Source organism: Hipposideros armiger, unplaced genomic scaffold, assembly GCF_001890085.2.
Source record: "Hipposideros armiger isolate ML-2016 unplaced genomic scaffold, ASM189008v1 scaffold_1723, whole genome shotgun sequence".
NCBI lineage: Eukaryota > Metazoa > Chordata > Mammalia > Chiroptera > Hipposideridae > Hipposideros > Hipposideros armiger.
In genome coordinates, this window is record NW_017733073.1 from 96,419 (window position 1) to 119,966 (window position 23,548).

The window sequence follows — 23,548 nt, forward strand, 5'->3', positions numbered from 1 at the left end:
GGAGAGAGAGAGAGCAAGCTCTCCAGGTGTGACTTCTTAAGAGAACACTAATCCCATCATGAGGGCTCCACTCTCATGACCTCATTAACCCCAATTACCTCCCAAAGGCCTCATCTCCAAATACCACCATACTGGGGGACTTCAACAAATGAATGGGAGAAGGGACACAAACATTCATTAATAGAAAAAATGGCACTGGCTCAAAATCATTAAGTAGATAATATGGAAATGAGCAAGTGAACTTGTTTTCAAATAATTCCAGTAGAAAGCTTCTCCTTTTCTTCCTTTTACAGCAATCTGATTCAACAAGAAAGGAACTTCCTAAAAAATTATGAACAAACACTAATTTCATGAAGCAGTAACTTTTAAAAACCAAAGATAAAAAATGAGACATACATTGTTTTGGTACAAAAATGGGAAACAGAATATTAACCCATTGGTATGTTAAATAAAAACATCTTTTAATCCCCCATACCTTGTTCCTGTCTCAACTAAAGATTCTGAAAATAATTTAAAGCATTTGGATATCCCTGGAAAGTAATATTATCATGCCCAATAACATTTCTATATTACATTTTCATAGATATTAAAAGGAATGTAAATTGCATATTCTTTCATTCAAAATATAGAAGACAAATAGTAAAAACAAAACTGACAAAATTATAATTGGTTAGTGTGGCTTTTACCTAATTTTAATACAAAGAGTTATTTTTATTACATACTACATACATTTGGAGGTGTAAAAAACGTATTTTTCTTTATTTCACAAAACTCTTCATTGTAAAATACCTAAATACAGCTAAGAACATTTCCACAATGACCATAAAGTGAATAGAAAGCAATTTTCAAAATTTTGAGTCAAAGTGTAGGGGAAAGCAGAATGAAAGGTGACTGAGATCCAGAGTTTACGTGACTGGCAAGATCATCCAATTAGTGGGTCACAGAATTATGGATGGGACTCAGGATTTGTCTGAAAATGCTGCAGATTAGTGTATTCAAGAAGGGGAAGAAAACCTAATTACAGTTCGGATCATTTTATACCATGAAACAACTGTAGAAACAATTTTTTTTAAAGGAAAGTATTAATTTTATATTTTTTAAAAATAAATTTTATTGGGGAGCAACGTGGTTTTCCAGAGCCCATCAGCTCCAAGTCATGTAGTTGTCTGCAATCTAGATGTGGAGGGCGCTGCTCCTTGGCCCATGTGGGAATCGAACTGGCAACCTTGGTGTTATGAGCCTGAGCTCTAACCACCTGAGCTAACCCCTAGAAACTAACTTCTAATTTTTCAAAACTCAATGAGGTGTGTGTATGGTCCATTGGTATCCAGCTTTAACACCTGCCGGTTCCCGTAAGTGCCATGTGCAACCACAACCCCAGCTTCGGCACACTTGTCGTTAGCAGCTAATTCTTTTTCACACAGAGTCACAAATTGGGTATAAAGTTGTAACCCTTCTTCTTTTCCAGAGTTAGAGTGATACTGCATATTTCTTCCTTTCACTTTCCCCCCAAGGGTGGCTTGTGGGATGATAAGAATGCTGCCGGGTAGATCCAATATAGAGACGTGCTTGCCATTTTCTGTTTCACTTAATTTCACATTTAACAATGTATTAACTGGGTGGGGAAGAAAGGGAAAATATTTTGAAGTGAAACGAAAAAAAAAAATGAAGAAAACCAACAATTTTCTAGTCAGCAAATCTTATATTTAAAACCCAGTTTGTCAGCTCATGCTTTTTACCAGAAGTCTGTTTAGATTTTAAACTTGTTTCACTAACTAAATGATCTAAATGTGAAAAACAAGGCAAATTTCATGCAGAAAATGGCGATGATTTAAATGTGACTTGGCAGGTAAGAGCTAACAATTAAGTTCATCCAGAAAGGACTAAATTAACTTATTCTGGAACCTCAAAATATTGCTGCCCCAGGGGCTACATGAGAAGAATTTGCTCCTCTTCCTTTTTATATTTCTTAAGCAAATCTCATTAGAAAAAGACCATGATAAATCCTCTTCACACCAAATTCTGATTTATAACAAAGAATATTAAATAAAAATCTTAGAGCATATTTTAAACTTAGTTGCCTAGAGTTCTAAGCTGAGACAAAGGTTCTGGGTTCAGTCCCCTTATAAACCTGCTGATTTTACAATTTCACAACCTCAAAGGTACTATTAATGTGGACTAATCATTTTATAAATCTAACCCATGGGAGTTACGGTGTAAAGAAGAGTAACGGTGAAAGCAAGAATTATCAGAAATTCATTGTTACAACTGAAAAAGTAAATTAAAAAGTTTAGAGTTAACTGGCCTTATCTTCATATGCATACAAGAAGACATGGTATTATTTCTATGGCACTTATGAAATTATATTCTTATAGCTTATAAATATCAAAATCATCACACATATCTATGTATAACTAGAAATCTAAACTTAGCAAACCTTTACATCTCAACTTTAGCCATTTTCAAAACAATAAACAAAAGAAATGCCTAATATAAATAGCCTGAGTGTCTCTCTACCTCCATAAAGGGTATAAATAACTTTTGCTTGTAAACATAGTCCTCAGAGGGCAAATGGTAAAAGAAACTATATAAACCTCACATTCCTGTCCCAAAATTAGGCTTGAAAAGGTATGCTCTCTGGTGGGGTAGTCAATGGTTTCAATTATTACAGGATCCGTAGTAAACATTAATAAGGATTCAGTATGGTTCCAAGCACACCTCCCTCTACTGGCTATAACTGAGAATTCACTTAATGCCGTTGGTATACAAATACCAGTATGTAGAATTAAATATAATACAAATACAAATGTAAGTAGAATTAAAATGAGATAATGAATTAATGGCATGCTGGAAACTCAAAGATCCTAAGACAGGTTATCAATCAAGTACCTCTAATGATGTATACCGCAAGTTAAGTTTTGACAGGTCCCTGGATCTCAGTCCAATTATACTGAAGATGAATTGAGGAAGATTCTGCACATCTCTATGTTAGCCATGCTATTTCAGGCTTTATGGATATAACTGGCTGTTGTGTTCCCAAGGGGACATGATTTGATTGGAAAGATCTGAAACCATGTAATAAGTATGAGGTGGGGTTTAAGAGAATCCCATCACACTGGCTTACTTTGCCTCCTGGAATAGAGGGAAGTCCAATTTAATGTTATCAATCGTAGATGGATTTATTTTGCTTATAACTCACAACAGCAAAACGTGATTCTTACAGTCGTAGTTCTTTACTGAGAATCGCAACACATCAAGCTTTGTGTCAGACTACCTAGTAACAGAGTGAAGGTGGACCTCCTCAGTGTTTTTAAGTTACCACAATCTTATGCATGTATTCAAAGTGAAGTCAGGAAGACATACATGGGAACACACGGGATTTAATTACTATAACAACATGCAGCTTGGATGTGGCTGGTTCATTTCATCTTATTATGATCAATATCTGTTTAAGAATATATGAAACAACTTTAGGAAATCAGTCTTAAGTCAAAATGACAAAAATTCTCTTCCTGTTATTGAAGATTTCTCCTATACTATTTTATGGTTAATAAAGTTTTAATTCAAAGCAAAATATTAACTCAGGAAAATGGACAGAATGTCCAATACCCACGCATTAGGTCCTGGGAAATCATCCTCTATAATAGGAGCCCTCATTTCATTTTCTCTTTAAACCCTTCAGAGCTCCCTATTATTCTCCAAATTCAAATTTTCAACCATTACAGCTACTGGCTTTCCATCCTCACCTATTGTAGGTCCTTTCTTAAGTCTAGTTTTCATGCTCTGACTAGTTGTCAAACATGTTCGATGTCTCAGCATAAAATTCCGCTTTAGCCTTTTGTCCAAGCTGTTCCACATTGGGCTTTTCACCCTTGAGTTCCACTACTTGGAGCTCTTCTAGGTTAACGTCTGCGTGCTTCAAGTACCCATCTGTGTAATTTATATTTCACATTAATCGAACTAATGGGTGCTGTCCTTTACTAATAAAGAGAATATAACCTGTCCCCAATCTTAGGGATGGCTCCATTATTTCAGGCTTTTTTTTTTTGGACATAACTATTATATCAAATATTGTCCTGAGACAGTATATGATTTGATTTGGTATATCTGAACCTATGTAATTATCACATGGAATGTGCAGTGCTCTGGACTATCCTGGATACTAAAAAGCTGCAGGCAGGTAAAGTATTGTTCAGAGATGCCTGAACACTGACTCTGCTTTCTCGGCCCCTGGAGGAGGTGTGAATGTGATGACACTGAGCTTGGTTCAAGAATCAAGAGAACCTTCTATTCGGTTGTCAGAAAAGTCATGACGTATTTTTTTCTATGTTTTTCATTGCAAAAATGCGTCATGAATTTTCCGACAACCCAATATTTATACACATTTCCTACAAAGAAATGCATAAATGGTTAATGTAAATTCTTCCATGATAATAATGCAAACCTAAGCTTCCCAGATTTGAAGGGACTCATATCTTGTACACACACAGTGTCACCTACATGCCTATTAGGGACTCTGGGAGGTAACAAAACTATATTAAGAAATGCAGCATCTGTTTCTCCGTATGTGGCCACCCTGCTTCCAACAAGTTTCTGTATCCTTGGCTGAATATCAGTGTGTTGTTTGTATGTGTGTGTATACTCTTCTAAACCATTCTATAAACCATCTATAGTGCTGCAGATGTTTTAAAAGAATTCCACCACACTTTCTTACTTTAAACTTTGGAATAGGCAAATAGCTAAAGCCAACAACAGTACACAGAGTTAAGTCATTTGCAACTTGTATACAAGTACAATTAAAGATTGTGCCTTTTGCCTCTTCTGGAAATTCAGCTGTGTGTTGCTATACATCCTCACTTTTAAAAAAGAAACATGAAACACGTACCCATTCTGGGAAGAAGTTCTTTATCAGCTCCCTTGAAAAAGCACACGTAGATCACTAATCCTCTCTGAACCTATGATAAATCACCACAGTAAACTCAGATTAGAAAGGAACTTCTATATAGAGATACAGAGGTAAGTAAAATTTCACAACTGTTATATAGAGGTTAAACGCAAAAGAAGAGTTAAGTTTTTACAAAATTCCTTTACAGTACTGATTTACAATGTGTCATCAGCAAAATCATTTTCAATATTCAATTACCTCAGTTATCATTTCTGTCAAAAATTAAGTTTAAAATATAGCTTGGAGCAGTGAAGACCATAAGTTTTACCTTCAGACATTTGCTTATAATAAAAAATATTAGGACTATAAACTAGCTTCCTCCCCCCTAAGTAAGGCTGACACTTAGAAACATTTAGTTTGCAGGACTCCATTTATTCAACACCAAATGAATTCACATTATATCTTATATGGCTGATAAATAAGCAACAGTGTGACTCATGTCCTTTGACATCACTCTTTATTCCTCCTTATCCATTTACTTGCACATCATGAAAAAAGGGCCTGATTCTATTTCAATAAACTCTAAGACACTGTTCAATTATTTTTTGTTATTGTTAATGTTTTAAATAAACATAGTGATTAGGTTTTGGAAATTACATTTATGATGCTAAATTCTACATCATGAGGTTTTTACCAGGACTGTAAGCTTATTTATTTTATATAATGACTTAGATATTTCTTTATTAGCTCTTATAGGATAGAGACTATATGGAAAAGAGATAGTTGATAAATGAGTTTGATTTGCTGCTGAGGGAATCATTAATTTTTTTTTTTAATTTTGCACATTAACCCTGTTGAGTCTAAGAGCTATTATGAAGATTAAATGAGTTAATATTTGTAAGGTGTTTAAAATGGTGCCCGGTTCAAAGTAAGAGTTATACAAGAGTTTATTAAATGAGTAAGTAAAAATAAATTTAAGGGGCTGGCCGAGTGGCGCGATGGTTAAGAACTGGCTTGGGACACCAGAGGGCCCTGGTTCGGATCCCACATATGAAGGCCAGTGACACTGCCCTCCACAGCTAAGATGCTGAACAACAGCTCAACCTGGAGCTGGGCTGCCCTGAGTCGCCGGCGACGGCGTAGGCTGCAGCACCTATGGTAGTGGGTTGCCATGGGCTACCGTATGTAGCCAGCAGCCAGCATGAGCGGCCAGCAGCCAGTGTGAGTGGCCAGCAGCCGCAGAGAGTGGCTGTCCAGAAGCCAGCGACTGATCTGCCTTACCCGGGAGGAGTGCAATGATGGTGCCAACTTGGGCCAGTGAAGCAACGTCCTCCACAACTAGACTGAAGAACAAAAGGACAGCAACTTGTCTGTTCCCCTTCCCCCAATTCCCCAATAAAAAATTTAAGGGCTGGAGTACAATTCCTTTTACATTTTCACTCCCAAAGCACTTTATAGACTGTTTTGGACACAATAGGATGTATTTAAGTTCAATTGTAGCTTACAGGATCTATGTGTTACCTAAATTGTCTTCTATGTAAATATAAATGCAGCTCTGCACTCACACCTGATTTACCTAGAAAATAAGTAATTTTTAAAAAGTGCAGTTGTGTTTATGGAACAAGCAAGCACACTCATAATAAGGAGCTGGCAGGTTGAATGACAGGTACCTGCATCACTCTCACAGGCCTCTCCACTGGAATTATTTCAGCATGAGCCAAGATGTCAAGCATATTCATATTTGGACATTTGCAATGTCATAATTAAGTAGCTAATTATTTGCAGAAATAGACACATGTTCTTTACACTCACCATACTACCTGATCAAGGTATTTTCTTTTAGTTTATTCCAATAATAGATCTTAACTTGTGACCTACACATTCCCCTCTTCAAGTCAGAATCACTTCACTTGTAGCTTCTTTTGGTACAAAACACTTCAAATATGTAGGAAAGTACAGATAATTCTCATGGTAGCTTTAAAAAGTTCAAGAAGAAAAACATTAGCCTGTGACAACAAAGCTCTAAATGAATGAAACTAAGAAAATGCAAAGTAACCTTCAAATCTTTTGACAATTAAAACAATGTTTTAATAATAGACTAGGAAAGAGGATGCTTGAGAAACAGGAATTTACTTTTTTCTATCTCTATACTAATTTAACCATGTGTGCAAGTGGAAGGCAAAGCTTTGAAATAGCTTTTAAAGTTTATAAACACAGATTGATACTTTGGAAGGCTGCAATAAACTATCTGTGATTTTGCATAAGGAGATGTGGCATGAAGAATATAAAAAGATAAAGAAGCGTGGGAAGAAATCTAAATGATTAATAGTTTGAGATTTATAGTCCCATGAATCAAGTATAAAAATAGGAAATTTTTCTGGATAAGATTACCAATAGGAAAAGAATAAAATTTCAAAATATGGTAGAGAAATCAAGGCCTCAAAAAAGGGCTATAACAAAAATAACGAAATATGGACTTTTGAGAATGAGAAGGGGAGGGGCAAATATAAGAATGTTTATGCTTATAAATATTTCTAAGTTAGCAGAGGATAATATCTTCTGCTTTAGGAAGAATCATCCGCATATCATAGTTTATGGGTAGCACTTAAAATACTATGATTGTGTAAGGAATGCTAGATCTGTGACCAAACAGAGAAGATGAGTGAATGTGATGCTTCCACATTTAAAGTTCCTGAGTACCTCCAAAGTCGTAATTATGAACTAGCTTTTTCCTTCATCTTAGTCCAAAAATAAGTCAGGGGCCTCAAAGAGCATTTTGTTTTTGCATTGACTGGGGGCAGGCTGTCTTAAAAAGGCAAATATGCAAGTAGAAGAAAATTATATTGGTGTAAATGTTTTAAATTTTTTGGAGGAAATGTGTTCGATAACAAGACGTTATTATAAAAGCATTGGCCTTTATTTCCATTTGGAGATAACTCAAACTTTTAAAAGTTCCTTGAACAACGAACTGTTTCGTGGGAAACCTCGTTTCTATGCTAACACCTAGCTGCAGTCCACGTAACTGGAAAACGGAGAGGATCTGGAGCTCAAGTCAAAACAGGTCTTGAACGTTAACAAATCTAATCTACAAGCTCGAACCATCCTAGCACAGCAATGCGAAGGGCGTGGCAAGGCCTTTGCTCTTTTGAAGCAAGAGCTGTTGGAGCAATTAGGTCTCAAGTCCACCGAGCGCAGGTAGGCAGCTGGTGAGAGGATGTTCCAATCCCCGCGGTCCTACGCATGGGACATGCCCTTCCTCTGTAGCAATAAATTCGAGGAAGGAGCTAGGGACGGCGGTGCAGGCCTAGGAGGCAGAAGAAGCAGCCAGGCAGGCCACTCTGGACAGCGTTGGGCAGACCGGCCGGAAGTGCCGCACCGCCCACGGCACGTGGCCGGCCCGGGGGAGGACTGGGGTGGGCGGGCAAGTCACCGAGCCAACGCGGAACGAACGCCCCTACGCGCCGGAGGATAACAGGAGCTGCGGGGCCGACGTTACCTCCACCCACTGGGCCGCGGCGTCGCCCTCGGCGGGGCGTACTTGCAGCCGGGCGTGCAGGCATTGCTGCAGGATCGCACGGGCCTGAGGTGTCCGGCCGCTCTCAGCCATGGCTTTAGCCTGCGCGGCGATCCGACGGGCTCAGGCAGCGCGCCGCGTAAGCAGGAGCAGCACGCAGGAAGGATGGAGCGCAGCGCGGCGGAGGGATGTCCTGATAGCCCGTGGCCCCGCCCCGGTGAGGGCGGAGCTTCTGCTTGCCTTTCGGGTGACCGGCTGTACAGTCTAAAATGTGCTAACCGCTACACAGGACCTACCTAACTGTAAAAGGTGATCAGTGTTTGTTTTTAAACGAATTAAAAGACTTATTGAATCTCTTCCCTACACACCTTTTAAAGAACCATTTTTCAGCTCAGAAAGCTTAACTTTCCAGACGTTGACAATTTTTAAATTTGTCTGAGTCCATATTTTGCCCATTATGAAGATCGGTAAATACAATGAATCAATTGAATCACAAAATATAAGAAGATAGAACTAAAGGCTATAAATCTTACAAAAATTTCCTTACCCCTAACAATTAAACAACGTTGTCTCTTCTATCAGGAATGCTATACATCATTCCGATCCTGCAGTTGTGGAAACGTATTGTGAAGTGAATACACATTTGGAGATCAATCTTTTAGAAAATATTCTTATCCAAGAAAATGTGTGATTTTTAATACACTTTTTAATCTGCAACTAATACAAAATTAAATGACATGTTCTGATGCACGTGATATTAAATTCTGTGATGTGTTTTCTGTAAGTACATGTTAGAATGTAAATAAAATTAAACAAGGGCTTGGTTTTCTTTCCCACATAAAGCATTCCTCAAACATGCATCAGATTAGCATTATTCTTTTGTGGGTTTGGAGGATTTCAACGAGGAATAATAGTGTTACCCTGATTGCATTACTCAGGTCATTGATTTGGGCTCAGTTGGCACAATATGCCTATACATTCGGGTTTGTTGCTTTAGAAGATGACATCACTGGCTGTGTTGCTATCCATACAAAGTAGTGTAATGAAGAAAATAATCCATGTGTAATCAATGGTCCTTTCTACACAAAATTAAGCCGCCTGTTTGCTGGTTATCTTGCAGCTGCCTTACACTTTTTGTAAAAACAGAAAGCAAAATCTCACATTATCTCTGATTGCTGCATTGCAGGTGTTCCTATGAATGTTGACATTTGTCTGTAAAGCACAGATAAGTTGCACTGTCTGTACCTTTATGTCATAACTATTGAGTCTCTTTTCTCTTTCACTCCTAGGCTCAAGTTTTACAGGGCTGGAAGGAACTTTGACATAGAGTCCCTGAGCCTTGACCCAGAATAAGAGGATTTTGATGTCCGTTTGTGTATGGGAGGAGGAGATAGGGAGGTCTCATGAAAATAGGCTACGTGGTTCCCAGAGATCCTTCCACAGTGAAGGGATTTTAGCAAATTGGGAAATCCTTCCTGTGAATAGATGGATTTTGGTTGGTAGTGGTCAGCGGCTCAAAGATCACCAATTACTTTATACTTTCCTTTGGGGCAAAGGATCTCCTGGACATTACTGTAAGTAGTACAATAATAATAGGTTGTGACTCACTATTCTTTCCTTCTACCTGCAGAGGGCAGTAGAAAGTAGGCACCAAAGAGAAAGGATCACCTTCCTGTATTTTATTTATTTTTTGAACATCTAGTCTCATTCCACAAAGAATTTAAGAAGTTAAGACATACACGCTATAAAACATTAAAATGTGACTAAGAATACAGCATTAGGAGTAAAGAAAATAGAATTATGCCAGTAAGTCACAATGGAGGAAATAAAAGCAGAATACGACTGGTTCTTAACTGGAGTGCTGAGATACAGTATGTAGCAAAGTTTTCACAGATATATAACTTTAATTTTTGTTATAAGACATTATATCCATCACATATAATATTAAGATGGAACACGTGCAATTTCCTTCAAATTAGAAGTAAAAGGCAAAGCACAGCATTAAGGAAGGAAGAAGTGAAGTGGTTCACTGGAACATAAGAAGAGCTTTGCCTTGTGAGTATATAAGAAATCACTGTCTGGCCTGGAATAGTTCTCAAATAGCTCTACTGTGCTGCAAGGGGCCATATGGATAGTGGGTTAATTATGAATGCATTCTAGCCCTCTGAGATGATACAATAATTTATGTAGAGTTGTTTTAATTTGTTTGATTAACTTAAGTTGGCTGCCCCAAATTTTAACATTCAAAAAATTTCACAAACATGGAATATTTGAGAACCACTATCTGAAAGATCCTTTATGGTTGGTGCTAAGCTTCCTTATCATAAAGAGGAAAGGAGAGAGAAAGGAACTATAATCTATTTCATAGTTCTTAGAATAAGCAGAGCTTTTCCTAAGATTTAGCTCTAAAATGAGCCTCTTACATGAGACTTTACATAGGGGTATGTTAATCAGTAGAAGTGCAACTGGAAAAGGTAGATTTTTTTTTCTTTTTGGGGAAGGTTGGAAAAAATCTAGCCTCCCACTTTAAAGCTCAGAGATTTATTTTTTTCAGTGCTTATGGAGGTGATCGGATTCTTAGAACTTGGTTCACATTAACTAATGCACATAAGTTGGAGTAGAACTAGAATAGTAATTTCTTCATTTATAGTAAGAAATATTGCTGTGACATGGAGTGAAAATTCTCACATAAGATGTCATCAGCAAATTTTCCCCAGATGTCAAGCATGGGATACTAGATCATGTTCAGAAGTCTCTTTACTAATTTATTATAAGAGACTCACTCTTCTACCAGGGCATCTGAAACTGAGGTGTGAAAGGCCCACGTGAATGAATTTTGGCTTCAAGACACTTTCTACATGCATTAAGGCTGAGGAAAGAAAAACCAAACAGATTTAAATAACAGCTGGAAATAAAAAGTCTAAGGGCAAATGCTCCAAACCACAACCATATGTTTTGTCATGGAGCCTCTTCTTACAGAGGTAGAAAGTGAGGGCACGAGTGTTCATGCAGTTGAAGCCCTTCCATATGGAAATATGAGGCCTGGGAAAACAACATTTCTCACCTAAGAGCTGAGTCTACTTTTTTTTTTAATCTTTAAATTATTTATCTGTATATTCTTTTTTTTTATTCATTTCAGGTGTACAAAACAATATAATAGTTAGACATTTCACCCCTCACAAAGTGATAACCCCCTCCCCCAATCTATTGCCCCTCTGACATCGTATATAGCTGTTACAATTCCATTGACTCTATTCCCTATGCTGTACTCCACATCCCGTGACTACATATATATTAAATTGCATTCAATATAATTGCATTCAATCAAAGTCGACATACAATATTATTCAGCTTCAGCTTCAGATGTACAGCGCAGTGGTCCGGCATCTACACTATTCATTTAGTGGTGAGCTGAGTCTACTTTTCACATGAATAGTTTGTACAGCCAGGTAGTGGGTAGAAGTTAGTTTGGAACTTGATATTGATTGTTCTGTTCAATTTGCTTTTTTTAAAAAAATTCTTACTTTATTATATTACTGTACTATTCACTGGTATGTTGCCTGCGTAACATAACAAGTGCTTTTAACTTTAAGGCAATGATGTAAATCTTTGGCAGTCTGTAGGGTTTCTTCAGCGTAGGCTGATAAGTTATCTTGATCTTTGGGTTATTTTTCAGCTCATAGTGTTGTGATAGCTTAGCAAAACATGGTATTACCTTTTGAATATTTGTCTACATCTGTTGGCTGTTTTGTCAAGTCAGGCCATCCTGTTGTAAGAGCTTTTTATAATTTTGACACCTGCATTCTTTGTAAGAAAAAATTGTGAACTATTTTGAAATGGGCAAAAGAGATTTTTAGATACCCTTTTAATGGAATGTTGGAGTCTCTGGAGATTACCCAGCCCTATAGCACTATATAGGATTTGTCTTTGACTAGGCTGTCTCACAACTCTGTAGAGATAGAAGTTAACTTTTTGAATACTGATGGTAAGCAAATTTTTCTCATTCATAAAAATGTAAAATTTGGTTATTACTCTGTAGATATTGACCAGGTTTGCCAGTTTTACATTCATTTGTAAATTCATTTCAGCATTCTTACTTGACTTGAGTTCTCTCTTTCTCTCTTTTTAAATAAACTTTATATTTTAGAATAGAGTTAGATTTTACTTAAAACTTTCAAAGATAGTACAGAGAGTTCCCATAGTCCCCTCACCCAATTTCCCCTATTATTAATATCTCAAATTACTATGGTATGTCCGTCACAACTAAGGAACCAGCATTGGCACATTAACCGAACTCCAAACTTTATTAAGATTCCATTAGTTTTTTTCTCTAAATTCTTTTTCTGGATCCTACCCAGGATACTACATTCCATTTAGTTCAGCATGTTTCCTTATGCTGTGACAGTTTCTCAGACTTCCCTTGTTCTTAATGATCTTGACAGTTTTGAGGAGTACTAGTCAGGTATATTGTAGGATGCTCCTTTATTGGAATTGGACGTTTTTCTCATGATTAGTCTGAAGGGAGAAAGAGAGTCTGGAATCCAGAGGTAGAGGCTTATATAAACCCTTTAGAGAAGGCATTGACCTTCTGCCAGCAGCACAGCCAACTCCACATGACCCTTTAGGTAGGCAGCTAGGGAAATAAATACCTGACCCCATTTTCTACCTTCCTTCCGTTTACTGCCAGTGCTCCACATTGGCAAACCCAAACAGATGATAGGAAACATGGGGCCTTGATGTTCCAGCCTCCAGGGCAGAAAGCAAGGTGAAGAATGCTTGAGTGTAGATCTGGAAGGCAAGCAGAAGATATCTGGCATACTGACTGAAGAGGTCTTAAAGATCACAGTGGGCACTCTTTTGTCATCTTTTTGTTGGAAAATGACAGCTGGGGAGACAAAGAAAGAAATAGCTGCAGTTAATGTTTTTAATGGAAACCCCCAATTTCTTCAAGCGTTTAGATAGGTGAAGTTTGACTTAGTGAGTTATCAGTGTAAGATGAGTCAAGGTCCTTGAAGTCTACTCCCCTTTCATCCGGGTTACTGGGGATATGGCAAGACATCAGAGGAGAATGGTTGCTGGAATCCTAGCTGTGGTGAAAATGCCCCCTACACAGTTCTACTTGCATGGCAGGAAGGGATGGAGCCATTGACTAGAGGTCTTGCAGACTTGAATAAGAAACATGTTATAGGAGGGCAATAAGGACCTAAGTCTTTAGAGCACTCCAAGAATCTCTTGGACTATGGGGGAAGGGATTTGGAATCAGATTTGATTTGATACAGGAAAAATAATGAACCATTTTTATTGTCTTTGAGCGTTTTAACTAGGTTCATACTGACTCCAGCAGAAAGTAAATAAATAATAGAGATTTCAATAGTGAATTGTTCTTACTCTCCAGGAACTCAGAATTTAGTGAAGAGACAAGGAAAACAATGGGGAGCATTAGAAAAACTGTTTCTCTTTGCACCATTGTGATATTTCCAAGTACAGGACGTGGAAGGGGAGCCATCTCTTGGAAAGCCTGAACTAAACAGGTGACTGACTGGCCTTCACTGGAGGGGAGGTAAGATTTTCGGCCCAAACAATTTGGCATTAACGGGATTTTCAGGGCCGTACCATATCTAGGCAAATGTTTTCTTAGTCAGCAACTGACTCTCCAGAATACCTTTCTGTTTTTCTCTTTTATAGCACTTCCTTATACATTAAGTCCTCACTTAACATTGTTGATAGGTTCTGCTACTTTAAGTGAAATGACGTATAACGAAACCAATTTTACCATAGGCTAACTGATATAAGAGTTAAGTTCCTATGGGGTCTCATCAATGTTATAATGAAATGATGTTGAATGAAATGATGTTATTTGAGGACCTGCTGTACACCTATTATGCTGCCTTCAGAGTCTCCAAAATTCAACTGAGGCTTGACCTCTAATTTACAAGGTTTCCTTCCTCTAGGCCACAATCAAAAGTCTAATATTCTAAATACTGTGTTTAACTGCACTCTGCTGGGTGTGAAGCTGATTAAAGTAATTCCCATTAACTTGTGAATGAAACTTAACTGTCTTAAAAGGCATATTTGCATTTTAATAGCAGTCCCTTAACACAAATTAATCTGTAATTGGTAGAATGTGTGAGTTGCTTTTTGTGGGAAGAAGGAGGGGGAATTACTCTTTAATGCTCTAAATTTAAAATAGTTGCTACTCTCAGAGCCTCTGGATTCTCACCTCCCAGTTACTTCTCACACGATGCAGTTTTGCTTGTTTTCCTTCTCTTCCTGAAGCTAATCACTCCAGAAAGCTTTTTAGATTAAATTCAGTGGACACCGCCATCTTTTGAATAGCTTTTATATTTGGGATATTCCCACACTGTGAGTGTCCTTTTTTCTGTCATGTGGAAATCAGAACTCAGTTCCCCAGCCTCGTTTGCAGCTAGGATGCAGGTATGCCTATTAGATACCCTCAGGCAAGATTAAATTTGGAAGTGAGCAATGTGAAAAAACAGACTTCCATTTTCCTGATGTCGGTGTTGGCAGATCTTTCAGGCACAGGAGAGTTCAAGACCTGATCTAGAAGTGGCATTGGTGGTGGTAGCAGCTGCATGAAACTGAGTTGCTGGTATTTTAGACTCAGTGGCAGCAGCCACCTCAGTTGGTACCGTTTATTAACATACAGAACACCAGCGACAGAGTCCTGATCTAGACAGTTTTGTGGCATGCTTTGGGCACTGTTCCTGGGAACTTAGCCTTGAATGTTTCTCCAGCCATCTTAATAATTCTGTGAGCTACTTAATATATCCTTTAATAGATCAGTTTTTGGTTAAGCCAGCCAGAGTGTTTGTACACAAGAACACTAATTGATACAGGAGTCATCCTCACCTTTTCTCTTTTTCTCTTTCTCAACCTTTGAACCAACAGAATTCATAAGACAAGACTCTGTGCTTTTCTCTGTCCCCACTTCCACTTTCTTAATTCAGGCCACATCGTCTGTCACCTGGCTGATTGCAACACTGTCCAGTTTGACCACTCACCTCCAGTTTTGACCTCTCCATGATAGCAGCCAGAGTAAGCTTTCTAAACTGCAAAACTAATTCTTTGACTCTGGTTTAAGTCTCCTCGCTGGCTCCCTAATACCCCCAGGATAAAGCCTAGGACCAAGTCCAAACTCCTTAGCAGGTGCTTTCAGGATCTAAGCCTGGTTGACCTTTCTAGCTCATCCTGGCCATGCCTGCTTCTCACACCTATGTTCTAGTCATTCTCTTTTCTTGCTTTGGACCAACAGCAATGGATCTCTTGGGATCCTGTTAGAAATGCAGAATCTCAGCCATACTCCAGACTTACTGAATCAGAATCGGCATTTTAACAAATCATTAAGCGAATTATATGCATATTCAAGTTTGGGTAGTGCTGCGGTATAGCGTTGCACTCTCTTCTCCTGGGACTTACACGAATTCTGCTTACTCTGTTGCACTATCCTTCCCTGTCTTTATACATTGCACACTGTTCTGCAGGACTCGTCCAAGAAAGTTTCTATGACTGGTGACAGCTGGGTTGGAGACTTTTGTTTGTTAACTGCAAACATCGCACTTACTCCTTTGTACTGTATGATGTTTTTACTCATTTTTCTTTCCCACTGAACAGGGGTGTTCTACTCTGGTTATACTTTAGAGTCAACATGACGACTTAAAAAAAAATTCCTGGGTCCTGCCTTTAGGGATTTGGGGTTTAATTGGTTTGGTAAGGCCTAGACACTGGTATTAAAAAAAAATATCCCAGGTGATTATAATGTGAAGCCAAATTCAGAACTACCACACTAGACTTTAAGCTCCTTGGGGACAGGTATTGTGTCTTAGACACTATTGTATTCTTAGAGTCCACCACAGTGCCAGATACTTAAACTATACTAGTAAATAATTGTTCCCTCTAGTGTCTCAGGGATATGGAATCAGATTTGTGTTGTGCACACCATCCTACCTGATACCCCAAACCCCCTCACATGTGTTAGCAGCTGGACAGCCCATTCATCTCATTAAAACACAGAGCTATTTCTTGGGTAAGAACTTGACTGGCATTTGAAACATATGAGTATCTCTAATCATTCTGTCCTTGAACCAGTTTGATACTGATGTACTGAAGCAGGTTTATATAATTGGATGCTAATAGGCATATTGTTTAGAAACACTGTCTCCACACACCAGTTCCACAAAGCAGAGCCACTAATTCTTTGTTTATAAACCTCTTGGGTCCTGAGAATTCACAATAATGAGGCGGTTGATGAGACAGACACAACTATAACAAGTAAATTTTTCTAGAAGTTAAGCATAGCTTTGTGGGAACTTAAGAAAATACATTTTGGGAGGGTTTTTTAAGTTTACACCCTATTTTCTTAAAATTTAAAGTGACATCTTAAAAGAAAATTTTCCATATATATTTATATAATTTATATTTTAGAAGTGATCTCATATCCATATTTTAGAAGTGATATCATATCCATAATCTCATTTGGAGAAGTCGCCATATTATAGATGAGGAAGATGAGGCCTAGAAAATATGAATAACATGTCCCAAATAAAACGTCAAGCTAGAGGCAAAGCCAGACCACCACCCAAATCTCCTGATTACAAGTTCAATGCTTCCCCCGCCCCCACCTCCCCACTTTTTATGTGAATCCTGACATTTTTCTAGGCACTTCTGTTTGATTGTTGCAGCCAGGAAGGTGACCTGATGAAATGAACAGACTCTGTGGATCTGGGCTAAAAGCCCAGCCTCACTGCTTCCTAGCAGTGACCTCATGCAGTGAGTGTAGTCGTTGAGAGCATGGATTCTAGCACCAGATTGCCTGGACTTGTAACTCTGTCTCTTCTTTTTTTTTTTTAAAGATTTTTATTGGGGAATTGGGGGATGGGAACAGTGCTGGGGAATTGGGGGAAGGGGAACAGACAAGTTGCTGTCGTTTTTTTTGTTCTTCAGTCTAGTTGTGGAGGACGTTGCTTCACTGGCCCAAGTTGGCACCATCATTGCGCTCTTCCCGGGCGAGGCAGATCAGTCGCCGGCTTCTGGACGGCTGCTCACTGCGGCTGCTGGCCGCTCATGCTGGCTATATACGGTAGCCCATGGCAACCCACTGCAGCAGGGGCTACAGCCTATGCCATCGCCAGCGACTCGCAGCAGCCCAGCTCCAGGTTGAGCTGTAGTTCAGCATCTTAGCTGTAGAGGGCAGTGTCACTGGCCCTCATATGTGGGATCCGAACCGGGGCCCTCTAGCGTCCCAAGCCAGTTCTTAACCATCGCGCCACTCGGCCGGCCCAACTCTGTCTCTTCTAATTGTTCACTTTATGGCCTTGAGTAAGTGCTTCAGTTTCGTAGTCTGTAAAATAGGGATAATAATATGACCTACTTTGTAGAATTGCTGTAGGATTAAGTGAGTTACTATTGATGTGTGTGTGTGTGTGTGTTTGTGTATGTTTTAGAGTAAATTGAATTACTATTTGTAAAGCACTTAGAATGCCCGAGCACAAGGTATGAGTGATGTAAATCTTTGTTAAATAAAAATCTTGTCCCATCCTATTATTTTACTCCTAAAGTTGTTTTTCAAGTCACATATTGTGATTACCCATATTCAATTTTTATTAAATATCTTGTACTGGATATCAAATGCATATCATATTTTAGAAAAGAAATAGTGTGATTGCTAAGCTTCTTTCTGTTCTTGAGGAGGTTATGATCTATGAAGAGATGGAACAACACACATAAGAGAGCCCAGAAAGAGCACATCCCTGTTTGTTACTGTAGCAGGTCTGAGGGAGACAAAAGGCTCTCTTGGTAGCAGCTAGGTTTCCAGACCACTATTCTTGTTTCAAAAAATTCTAAATTCCAGAGCTGGCCGAGTGGCTCAGTTAGTTAAGAGCGCGAGCTCTGAGCAACAGGATCACCGGTTCGATTCCCACATGGGCCAGTGAACTGCGCCCGAGCTGAGCTGCCAACAGGTGGCAGGATGGCAACTGGACTTGGAGCTGAGCTAGCTGCATCCTCCACAACTAAGATTGAAGCCCAACAACCTGGGTGTCCCCTTCCCCAATTCCCCAACACTGTTCCCCTTCCCCAATTCCCCAATAAAATATATATTTTTAAATTCTAAATTCCATTCAATAACTTTCTTAAGTCCTACATCATAAACTTTGGTGGGCTTGTCAGGACCTGGGAGAGTGTGGGGATTGAAGAAGCACCAGCTCTTCTTGCTGCAGCGACACTCAGAGCCACAGCCTGACCATTGGTCCTACTCCTCCATCTTTGGGAAACTATTCAGGCTCCAAAAGCTTGAAATAGAGGCCACCAATGAAAGTTTTCATCTACCCAAAGCTTTTTGTCCCTCATATTCAAAGTGAGAGAGAGCAAGCCCCCGTTGCCCAGGGAAGCAGTGACACCAAGTCAATTAGCAGGATTTCTAGGGCATCAAATTACTATTACTTTCCTCTTATAAAATGGTAGTAATGAAGGCTCATTTCCCTTCCTTTCTGTAAGTCCTTGTAATTAATATCATTCATTTTGGGGATTTCTGAATAGGATATATAGCTGTGGTTTGGAATAGTTTGTGCAAAGCTAGCTAAAATATTTAGGGACTGAGTGTGCATTATGGCCTAAATATCTCCATTTTGTATCAATCGAACTATCTTATCTATTGCTATCTATTGATCAATAGATATAACTAAAGGTAACAGGTCAGTGATAGTACATGGTCTTACATAACTCAGGTGCTGTAACATATTGCAAAAAGTTGAAGCAAAACTTGAAAACCAGGGAAGACAAATTGATATTGTTATTGCTATTCTAAAATTAAACATACTATGGCATTACCCAGGCAGATTTTTTTAACATTTATAATTAATTGTCTTACTCCCATATTTCTGAGATAGCTTTATCTCTAAGTATTGAAAAGAGATATTTAAGATTTCTTTATACTAAAATATTAAAGTATAAATATTTTTATACTTTAACATGGATATGACAGGGTGAGTGCCTTGTCATTTCCATGTTAAATTTTGCTCATATCAATTAAATAACTTAGGTGCTATCTAAATAAAGAAGGATCAGTGTCCAAATGTCTATTTGTAGAAGATTCTGTGACAGAGGATTCAGATCAATGGATACTATTGGTATTTATAGAAATTTATATTCTTGTAGAAATAAAAGTCAGAGGTTAAAAATTACATTTGCACCACTTCCCACTGACTGGGATGGCTTTATATTAAAACAGGAAAATAATAAGTGCAGACTAATAATAATAAAGTAATCAAATATAATATAAAAAATAGTAAGTGGAGAAATTGGAACTTTTGTACATTGCTTGTAGGAATGTAACATTGTATAGCTGCTGTGGAAAAGTTAAACAGGATTAGCATATGACCCAGCAATTAAAAATAATTCAAAATAATTGAAAACAAGGACTTAAACAGATACTTGTACACCAGTGTTCACAGTCGCATTATTCACAATAGGTAAAAGGTGGAAAAAACTCAAATATTCCTCCAGAGAAGACTGGTTAAACAAAACATGGTATATACTTGTACATACAATGAAATATTACTTAGCCATAAAAAAGAATGAAGTTCTGATACATGTTAATGACACGGATGAACCTTAAAAACATTAAGTAAAATAAGCTAGACACAAAAGGAGAAATATTATAGGATTTCACTTATGTGGAATATCTGGAGTAGGCAAATTCATAGAGACAGAAAGTAGATTGGAGGTTATGTGAGGGGCTGGAGGAGGTGGGGAATGAAGAGTTATTGCTTAATGGGTACAGATTTTCTCTTTGGGGTGATAAAAAATTCTGGAAATAGATAGTGATGATGGTTACAAACATTGTGAAGGTAGTTAATGCCACTGAAATTTACACTTAAAAATGGTGAAAATGGCAAATTTTGTTATACAGTTGACTCTTGGACAACAAAGGGAGTTAGATAACTGAGCCTCGCACAGTCAAAAATCCATGTATAGCTTTTGACTTTCCAAAAAACTTAACTACTAATAGCCTATTGTTGACCTAAAGACTTACCATAACATAGTCGATTAACACATATTTGAATGTTATATGTATTATATACTGTATTTTTACACTAGAGTAAGCTAGAGAAAAGAAAATGTTACTGAGAAAACCATAAGAGAAAGTACATTAACAGTGCTGTATGTATATATTGAAAAAAAACCTGCCTGTAAGTGGACCTGCACAGTCCAAATTGTGTTGTTTGAGACGGTCAACTGTATATATTTTACCACAATAAAAAAGGGGGAAAATTACATTTGTAACATCACTTATTGCTTACTGTCTTACAGCCCTTTTAAGAACATTCATAGAGCTAACTGTAGTACAGCCTAGATATCTCTCTAATATAGGGACTATGTTATACAAAAGCGGAGGGTATATATCTGGTGATGTAACTAACTAAGAGTTCATGCTTGTTCTGGGACTCTAAATTTAAATGTAGAATTCTGAGTTTCGGTTTTCTCTCCTTTGTGCAGAAAATCTTCACTGAATGTTGACTCAAAAAGAGCGAGAATGGACTTCCTGAAAACCTTTTTGAAGTTCTCCCCAATAAATAGGTAGAGTGTGGGAGAAAAGACAGTATTGAAAGAAGTAGTTATCACTGTAAGCATCATAGCCAACTGTAAAAGTAGTGGTGGGTTCTTAGTGAGAACTAAACCCTGGTATACATGGTAGGGCATCCAACACAGAAAAAAAGAGATAACGGCAGTCATCATGACTTTGAAGGGCTTGTTGGATTTAGATAAACCCCTCTCTTTCATCTTGTTGGCTACTCTTCCATAACAAAAGGTGATAACAGAGAAAGGCAGAAAGAAGCCCAGCAAAAAGCGGCTGATGAAACAGGCTACATGAATCCATTTCTTCAATGTTTGCATTTTCTTGCTTTCCCAGTTAGTAGACACAGCATAGTTATTTTGGCAGGTCACCGTTCCTTTATGGTCATCGTGTGTCTCCCTGAAAACTAGATAGGGTATGCCGAGGACAGTGGCAGAGACCCAGACTCCCAGGATGATGTGGGAAGCCCAGCGTGGGGTTCGGTGAAGCTGTGACCACACCGGGTGAAGGGTGAGAAGATAACGATCAACACTGATGGCTGAGAGGAAAAAAATAGAGGCAAACATTCCTGTAGACAAAATGCTGTTGAAGACCTTACATGTGATAGTTCCAAAGCTCCAGTGATTGTTCTGAAGGAAGGAGGTGGCTATAAATGGCACGACCAAAGTTGAAATAAAATATGAGAGAATGAGATGAAAAAATAAAAGAGTGTTGACAGTCTTTTTCATCTTGAATTTTAGCACCCATAGGTAGAGACCATTGGTGATAGTACCAATTATAAATGACGTGAACAGAAAAAGGACAATGATCATTTTTGAGGCAGAAGCTGGGAAGTGAGTGCTGTTTCTTACTAAGGTAGAGACATTGAGCAGGTAATCAGTTGAGTTGATCAGATCCATAATTACTTGTGGAATGAGAAACTAAAAATGACAACAAAAAAAGAAGAAAAAGAAAAGGTTAAACATAGAAATTAAAATACGAATTTTTGCATAGTGACAGTCAAAATGACAATATGGCAAAACATGATATTTCTATAATAACGCAAATCAGGTATTTTCCCTAAGGTCTATATTTTTATTTTGTATGAGGAATTAAGATCAGATTAATTTGAGCACCAATAAAGGAAATACTACAAATGAAATAAATGTGAAATAGATATTTTGGCTTTGTTAAGTAATCAATTTAGGCAGTTAAAAATCTTCTATTTAGACGTTAATCAGAAGTCTCACCCTTCTTGATGAGCACAACTTCTTGAGTAAGGCAATGCAGAATCAGTTTTACTTGACTAAGACTTGGTCAGGGCAAACATTGCTAATGAAATTGAATACCAAAGGTAACAACAGCTACTGCAAATTAGTAATCATGGGGAGCTATAATTAGATTTCTTCCATGAGTTAATTATATATAGCAAATGCTGTTACCTAGTATTCTAACACTCAGCACCTAACAGCAAGAACTGATATTCATATGGGGGCCCTACAGCCCCATAAGATTGTGAAGTGCCTTCAGAATCAATGAGAGACAAGTGAGTATTGTAGAGTATGGCAGTACTTTCTTACTTGGGGAAGGGAAAGAGGGAGAGAAGTCAAAGAAATTATATTTATCCAAAACTTGTTATATGCCAGGAGCTTTATATGAAAATCATTTCTTTTCTCACAAAGGCAAATATTTCAACAGAGGAGAAAGTGAGGTTTACAAGGGTTAAAATTCTCATTCATCATCACTTCCCACCATACCGCCATTGAGGCAGGTGGGGAACCCTACCAGTATTTTATGCTACTTCTTTGAAAATTGGTAATTCATGTGTAGTGTTTTAATCATGCTCCATGAATCAGAGTATTTCATTATCCAAAATATCCCATTTGTCGGATAATGGTTCCTATAGTATTGAGAATATAAACCTGAGAATTTTTTGGAACATAGCTATTATAACAGAGTCATATCAACAAATTTTTTTTGGTAACTTGGATAAAGCAATGGAAATTACTAATGATGTGTTTTTCTTTCACTAAGCAAAAACATTCTAACAATATATATATATATATATAGAGAGAGAGAGAGAGAAGAAATAAAGCAATTGCTATTAAAATCACAACTGCTTTAAGTTAGTTTTTCCTTCTAAGGGAGTTGCAAAGTTTTTTTCCAAAGTAAAAAAAAAAATGGTTCTTTTCAGGAAAATACCTTAGTAGTCTTCTTTGGGAATAAAAAGGGAAGTCTGAGGACATGGAATGAATAGACAATGGTGAGTGAAAGAGTGGGAACCTGAGAAAGAGGCTTTTTGAAGGTCCTGGGACCATGAGAAGAAGGAGGAGGAATGATGATGGTCTTTAGAGAAGGGGGCACCGGAAAAACATGGCAGAAGGTTAGGATGCTTGAAGAGCAGAAAGCATCAAGAAGATATTTTGATAAGCAGAAATGACACAGGGGATTTAAAAGGGGGAATATCTAACATTCAATTTTCATCCACTTGCTATGCTTTGACATGGTGTAATGTTCCTTCTTATTAATGGCAACTGTCTTGTGTTGGTAGTTGCTCTTGGGAGTTGAAGGAAAATCA

The 23,548-nt window shown here is 38.0% G+C and overlaps 2 protein-coding genes across 2 annotated transcripts; both read right to left on the reverse strand.

The window, feature by feature from the left end:
• Positions 1-670: 670 nt before the first annotated feature.
• On the reverse strand, positions 671-8,752 carry DTD2 (D-aminoacyl-tRNA deacylase 2). Its single transcript, XM_019634540.1, has 3 exons — positions 8,382-8,752; positions 4,886-4,955; positions 671-1,615 (listed from the first exon to the last, which is right to left on the reverse strand). The coding sequence occupies exons 1-3, from the start codon at positions 8,490-8,492 to the stop codon at positions 1,290-1,292; spliced, it is 507 nt and encodes a 168-aa protein (XP_019490085.1). The 5' UTR covers positions 8,493-8,752; the 3' UTR covers positions 671-1,289.
• A 12,116-nt stretch (positions 8,753-20,868) lies between these two features.
• On the reverse strand, positions 20,869-21,890 carry GPR33 (G protein-coupled receptor 33). The gene is given in 2 exon segments (XM_019634545.1): positions 20,869-20,915; positions 20,918-21,890. Coding segments are annotated over 2 exon segments (1,020 nt in total).
• Positions 21,891-23,548: the final 1,658 nt, after the last annotated feature.

Bases quoted from the DNA above. Each gene is read 5' to 3' on its own strand.
- DTD2 (XM_019634540.1), bottom strand. From the start codon at position 8,492: ATGGCTGAGAGCGGCCGGACACCTCAGGCCCGTGCGATCCTGCAGCAA. The intron at 4,956-8,381 runs GTAACGTCGGCC...GATTTATCATAG, and splicing joins CCGCGGCCCAGTGGGTGGAG to GTTCAGAGAGGATTAGTGAT. The intron at 1,616-4,885 runs GTACGTGTTTCA...TTCCCCACCCAG, and splicing joins AGAACTTCTTCCCAGAATGG to TTAATACATTGTTAAATGTG.